The sequence below is a fragment of the Xyrauchen texanus genome, chromosome 43 (genome assembly GCF_025860055.1).
Source record: "Xyrauchen texanus isolate HMW12.3.18 chromosome 43, RBS_HiC_50CHRs, whole genome shotgun sequence".
NCBI lineage: Eukaryota > Metazoa > Chordata > Actinopteri > Cypriniformes > Catostomidae > Xyrauchen > Xyrauchen texanus.
In genome coordinates this window covers 31,633,765-31,640,910 of record NC_068318.1, presented here as the reverse complement: position 1 = coordinate 31,640,910, position 7,146 = coordinate 31,633,765, and the positions used below count along the sequence as shown (strand labels likewise).

At 40.9% G+C, this 7,146-nt stretch overlaps 1 protein-coding gene across 1 annotated transcript in view; it reads right to left on the bottom strand.

Moving 5' to 3' along the window:
* Nucleotides 1-5,994: 5,994 nt before the first annotated feature.
* Nucleotides 5,995-7,146, bottom strand: part of LOC127635780 (teratocarcinoma-derived growth factor-like) — a 4,465-nt gene continuing 3,313 nt past the window's right edge. Inside the window, exons 4-6 of the mRNA XM_052115999.1 lie at nucleotides 6,645-6,759; nucleotides 6,447-6,556; nucleotides 5,995-6,095 (exon numbers count right to left, since the gene is read on the bottom strand). Of these exons, the coding sequence (XP_051971959.1) occupies nucleotides 5,995-6,095; nucleotides 6,447-6,556; nucleotides 6,645-6,759 (326 nt within the window). The remainder of the gene's footprint in view (nucleotides 6,096-6,446; nucleotides 6,557-6,644; nucleotides 6,760-7,146) is intronic.

Here is a 7,146-nt window from a genome sequence, read left to right as displayed (position 1 = left end):
GAATAAATGCGTTCATGCAACAGCTGATAAATGTGTCTTTCAGAGGCTTTATATGGAGTTAGGATGAAAATAAGGTGCATTTCAAACTGTTCTGAGACCAGTGCAGACAGACAGCACACTGGAGGTTAAGTCATGCACTAAAAAGGGAGCAAGGGGGCATTCTATAGCTCTCTATGCAGTTAAGTGCATTCACTCCTAAAATCCTGAGTGGATACGATGACAACCGGGACGGAGAGGTTTGGCGATCTTGGTGTGCGCACATGTTAAGTTTGTACAGAGATGATTTCACCTCTAAAGAACTATATTGTGCCAAAAAATGACTAAAACAGCAATTGCGAGTGGCGTGGCCAATGGCCAGCCTCTAGCTCCGCCCGCCATTGCTCAGGAGGTTTACTTGATTTTTTGAAGAGAATCCTTGCCACACTTTTCATACAATAAAGCAACAAAATGACAAAACAGGAAATAACATGAATACAGTCCATTTGACTCGGCGTGGTGGTGGCGTAGTGGGCTAAAGCACATAACTGGTAATCAGAAGGTTGCTGGTTTGATCCCCACAGCCACCACCATTGTGTCCTTGAGCAAGACACTTAAAATATAATAGCTTAGTGTGTGCAACAAAACCAAAATTTAAGCTGTTATTCACAGGATATTCACAGATCTCTGATGTAGCTCGTGAATCCAACATGGCACCATTAAACGCAGAATGTGGCATATGAGTGGTATGAGCATCTTATATGCCATTGAAATGCTTTTTCCACTAAAGAAAGAAAATCATAGGGGTTGGAACAACATGAGGCGAGTAAATGATTTAGGGGCAAGTAGTTTAAATTTTTGGGTGAACTATCCCTCTATTAGTACAAGATTCAGGCATGAACGCCAAGATAAAGAACGCCTACAAATATCATTCTAATGATTGCCAAATTTGTGACGCATGAATGCAGGACACTTGAACAATTTCAGCGCTTCAATACTCGACGCTGACCATCTTACTTTTGGTCAAAATACAGGATGTCCTGACTAATAAGGGACAAAATCTTCAAATATAGATCTCAATGCATTCCCAATCGAGGGCGTGCAAACCCCTAGTGGTTCATAGTGGAACTGCAGGGAGTTCATAAGACTTCCCTAAAAAAGGCAAGTGGTAAAAAAATGTTTGGTTGGTTAAAAATAAATATAAAAGCTTTCAATAAAATGTAATAAAATAAGTAACAATAGAAATGTTTCACATGCAAAGATGTGATATTCATGTATGTCTTAAGGGTGATATTACTTGAAAACTCAATATCTAATAATTTAGATGAGTATATTCCAGGTTCAATACGAGTTAAGCTCAATGGACAGCATTTGTGGCATAATATTGATTACCACCAAAGATGATTTGAACTCTTCTCTTAAATATAAAAAAAAAAAGAAAAAATCTGAGTTACAGTAAGATACTTATAATGGAAGTCAATGGGACCAATTTGCATGTTAAAATACTAAAATACTCACTGTTTCAAAAGTATAGTTGTCCTTTTCTTTTTTATCACACTAAAATCATGTTAACATGTATAATGTTGACGTCTTGTGCCTATAATTTTGGAATGGTGTGCATATTCGTGTTTACGAACCGGCCCCATTGACTTCCATTGTAAGTGCCTCGCTGTAATCGTGATTTTTGCTTGTTTTTTTTTTTCTCAAATAAATGAGGAACGAGTCTAAATGTATTTCTGTGGTAATCAACATTATGCCACAAATGCCGTGGACTGAGCTTAACTCGTATTGAACCTGGAACATTTAACGTGAGGTTCTCAATCGGGAGTCGGCAACACCCTGGTGGTTCGTGGTGGAACTGCAGGGCAAATTAAATAATAATAATAATAATAATAAAACAACAAATAATAAAAAATCTATAGTTTGTTAAAATATTATCAAACAACTTTCCTTAAAATGTAGTTAAATTAAGAAAATTAACAATAGAAATATATCACTGTGGTAGCAGGGGCGTGGTCAAGCGCCCATCTGGGGTCGCTGTTGTGGCCGACGCGGTCTCCGGGCTGAGGAGGCTCCTCTGCCTGAGCCCGCATGATTTAAAAAAAACGGCGATCTTGGTCCTGCCGGAGCTCAAGCAGGGATTGCTGGTGGCTTTGGTGTAGCATCGCGAGGGACTGGAGGACCTCCGCCAGCTGGGAGGACTCTATGGGGCGACCTTTCTCCATGCTTGGAATTTTTTGGTCCCGGGTTTCGGCACCAGTGTAACAACCCTCACGGGAAGGAGGACAGGAAACGAGGCTTCAACAAAAAGGTAAGGCTTTAATTGCCGTCTGTCTCACAACAGTCTACCAAAAATACAATACAACACAAGCGCACTGGGTTGGCTTGTCGGGTTCTCTCGACTGGAGGCTCTGTGTCTGCTTTTTATGCCGCTCTCCTCGTGCTCACTGGAATTAGAGACAGGTGCTAGAGACCGCTTTCCTCTCCCAGACAGGCGCTTGACCACGTCCCCCGCTACCACAATCACATGCAAAGATGCTGTGATATTAAGGTTAACTTTGCTTTAAATCTCAGGAGCACTTCATGTAAACGATTTAAATCATAGCGCTTCATGTACTCCTGTCTTAATGTACTGTTCCTAAATCCTAGGTCCATATCTTAGTCACTTATCACACCCATTGAAGCAATTGACTAACTATTGAACTCATGCGAGCTCTTTTTTTATGTAAAAGCACATTCTCTTCTCAGAAAGAGGCCGTTATCACGATTGACAATGGAGAAGTTGCAAGACCTGGAATAAGCTCTCCCAACCCCACCCGGCTATTAATACCAAAGAGAACATGTAAAAAGAGAGACAAGCATCTCTATTTGTTCAGTCTGATGCTGTGGCCCCAACAGGAAGAGAGCCAAGACAGCGCTCTAAAAAAAAAGGGTTCGGTCTCGTTTCTTTCCACATTTAGCCACATGAGCTCATAGACAATCAGGGACTAAAGAATTACTAGAATTCCTCAAGTTGATAAATGAGCTTGCTCTAATAGCTATTCCTTGCATGGGGAAAAAAGTGGATCATTATGGTTTAGCCAGCCTTTGAAGCATCACCCTTTAATATTTCATCTACAAATTAATTTTTAACTCTACCCAAAATCTAAAAACTTCGATTTCACACCTTTACATCTTAGATACATTTCGGAAAAGTGTTGTCTTGGATATGCCATGAGAATGTTGTCAAACAACCTTTAACCTGTTGATGCACACCCCAATATTGAGCACAAAGCATGAAAATGATCTGAACTGAAATGGTTGTGTTTACGGGACCCTTTGGAGTTTGGACACAGTTGTGGTCTCTTTTGAAAGGAGACACTTTGGGCTTTATTTCCCAAGTTTCAGAATTAAAATATGTTGTTATTTATTAAAGTTAGAGAAGCTGAAGTTTATAGTAATGGAAATATTTTGTGCTGAACATGTTTTTATAATCTAAAAAACCATTAATAAAAGTGCGAAGACAACCCAGAAATACAAAGTTCTCAAAGCCACGAGTCTAAAGAAGTTACTGTGGCAGGGCGGAGGGCCGTGATCATACACACCCGGTCCCTTATCGGGCTAATCAAGCCTCCGGGAGGGATAAAGGCCGACTGCGGAGGATTGTGCGGGAGAGAGAGATCGTTTACAGACATGTCCGTCATGTGTGTGTTTAAGTTTTATATTAAAACTATTATTTATATTGAAAAAAAAAAAAAAGCTCTTACTCGCCAGTTCTCCGATACGCCGTAGCTTGTTCCTCGGCCACTCCTCCACCCTCTAAAGGACGACAGCCATGCCTCTCCGGGCGGATCGGAGGCAGACCTCCAGCCCCTGGCGGACGGAACGCCCCGCCGCGTTCTTGGGGAACAGAAGGGGTCTCCCCCTCCCCTGGCAGCGGTTCTCCCGCTCCAGGCGGTCGGTTAGGAGCCCCTTCTCCCCTCGCGGTCGGCGGCCGTCGTCCGCTTCCAGGCAGCCGGGCTCCTCGTCCCCCGACAGATGGCTGCGGCTGCTCTGTTGGGGTGGACGGTAGTGGCGAGATCTCTACTACGGCGTATCCCTCCTCCTTCCCGGATTTCAGCACCAGTGTAAAGCAGTCAATGGAAAGGAGGAGGCGAGAACCGGCTTTTCATCATAAATAATAGTTTAATAATAAACTGAAACAGAAGACACAAACACACACACACACACATGACGGACATGTCCGTAAACGATCTCTCTCTCCCACACAATCCTCCGCAGTCGGCCTTTATCCCTCTCGGAGGCTTGATTAGCCTGATAAGAGACCGGGTGTGTATGATCACGACCCAGCCCCGCCCTCCACCCTGTCACAGTTACGTTTCAAATCTGAAAATGATCGAATAATAAATGAGGTTCTGCCGCTTTAATCTCTGTAAAATCTCTGGAAGCCTACAGAGTCAAATTAAGCTCCGCCTCTCAAGACGACACTAAATCTGACTGCACTGCTCGACTATTATGAATAAAACTACGCCACATTTTTATAAATAGACTTTGGAGATGGGCTGGTTTTGTTTATGAGACTCTAATATATCAGATCATATACAGTTTTACAACATGAATGCTGCTCAGATTGCAGTTTGTTGAAGAACGATGAAGGCGAGATCTCATGTAAACAATGGAGAATATATCAATATTTCTCACATTTATGAACATAAATGAGCTATTGGACGTTTGTCAATGAACACTTGTCATGGACGATTGACCCAAGTGTGTTGAACTGGATTCATCTGCAGATCGTGTTTTCATAATAAAAGTCCCGTTTTGATATTGAATGTTTCCATAATAAAAGTCCCGTTTTGATATTGCATGTTTTCATAATAAAAGTCCCATTTTGATATTGCGTGTTTTCATAATAAAAGTCCCGTTTTGATATTGCGTGTTTTCATAATAAAAGTCCCGTTTTGATATTGCATGTTTTCATAATAAAAGTCCCGTTTCGATATTGCGTGTTTTCATAATAAAAGTCCCGTTTTGATATTGCATGTTTTCATAATAGAAGTCCCGTTTTGATATCGCATGTTTTCATTTGTACTCCTGCACAAATAACTCAGTCACTGTTTCTGGAGGATTATTATCGTGAAACAGAGATCGGATATCAGTGTTGAACCCTTTGACAAGATGCATCATTTGTTAACAATAATTACATTTATAGATGGTAAATTATATTAAATGTAAGCAGAGTGACGTCACTACCGCAAGCGGGCGAACAGGTTAAAAAAATAGAAATGGCTCCTTTGTCTTGGAGAGAATAATGGAAAAGTCTGTGCTTTGATGGTTATTTATACCCCTAGTGTTCTCTGGCATCCAACCTCATTCTCACCAGCTGTGACAAACTGCTCAAGTCATCTTCGTTATTGATGGGAGTTTTAATCGGATGAGACAAATTCCTTGGCTCAATCATACAGTTACAGTACATCTCTGCCCGACAGTAGAAGGTCAAGATGGCCGTTGCAACAGTTGAGCTTGATTGGCCAGACTTCTTGAGAAAATAGCTGAAAGGTCAACAATCACAGGCTATCTTAGCGCGCTCTCTCGCGCTCTCTCTCTCTCTCCCCTTCCTCCCTCCCTCCCTCCATGGACAACAACAGCAAATGAAAGCTTAGAGTACAAATGCGTACAAGACCAATTCACCAGTAAGAATTCACAGTCATTGTTAATATAAACAACAGGCATTTTTGCAAGACATTGAAAAAGGCAGGATTCGCTCTGGATGGCTGCGCACTGACAAACACACAATACATTTATATTTATATATAAATCCTATATACAGATTCCTTCACTAAACGGTTGCGTTAAACACAGCTAGCTGCACTTCCACTGGAAGCAAATTGCATTTCAGTGCCACCACTAAAAGCTGCCCTTAATGGGGAAAAAGTAAACCACAAATCAAAATCTCAAAAGTTCATCGTTGCTTTGCGTGGTCTGACATCATGTCTGATAAAATTTATGTACAAAACCAAGAAAACAACTTCACCACGTTTACAGTAGGACGTTTAAAATCAAGGCAACAAACATGACATATGAAGACGGGCACTTTCTGAAGGCGTTTGAACGATACCATCGAACTTCCTCAGAGTCGTCTGTAAGAGAATACAAAAATAAGTTATATATGCAAGTGTTTCATATGCATAAATGCAGTTTGAGCAAACAGGGCCACTAGCACATACTTAAACATAAAACACAAGCTCTGAATAATCTTTTGTTGTCAGTTTGAAAGCCAGTCAGTCACCATTCACAGCTCTATTAGGGAACTATTCTCAATGGTGTATTGTTGTTTAACTGCTGGAAGGATATTTAGTGTTTGTCTGGTATCATGTTATCAACACATGTGGATAAATGTGTCTAAACTGACATCAAAGCCTGGGAAGAATTACGCTTAAATGACGGGTTATTCAAGTTGCATTTACAGCTAAATGCATGGATGAACTCACCACAGTTGTTGCTGAAAACATGCGGGAAGCAATGCAGAAGTCCATAACCACATCGGCAATATGAGCAACCTTTCTGAACCCACTCTCCGTGTGGAATGACACTGCAATCCCTGTAAAACAAATATGGCTATCAAAAATCCAGTGATCCCAAAAATCTATTATAGCTAAACATTGGCCTTAAGTGAGCTTGGATTTTACCGGAGGCGTTCGTCATATTCACAACTCCGACCAGTGAAATGTTTCGGACAGGCACAAAAACTTCCTAAAATGCACGTTCCTCCATACCTACAGCAGGTGCGGCTTTGTTTGGCAACTGAAATGAGAAACGGCAAATACGTGTATTAATTACAAGTACTGTAAAACAAAACAGCCGCCCCTTCCTGCAGTATATACGACTGGCATCTAAACAGCTGCTACAACATCTGTTTCCAAACACAACATTGACCATCCAGTGACACTATGCAGGCGACACGCTTCACTGCACTGGAATTCCCATTTATAAAAAGGAATTTCCAGTTAACATTATTGTGTAATTTTGCTTCTCGAGTAAAAGTATCTTGTTTTAAGAATGTAAGAATTTTTTACGGGAAAATTGCTCACAGATAATAAGAAAAGTATCTTATTGCAAACAGTATATTCATTTATCCTGGGATTGCTACACTCAAAAAAAAATAAAACAATTCACTATTTTTAAGATTTA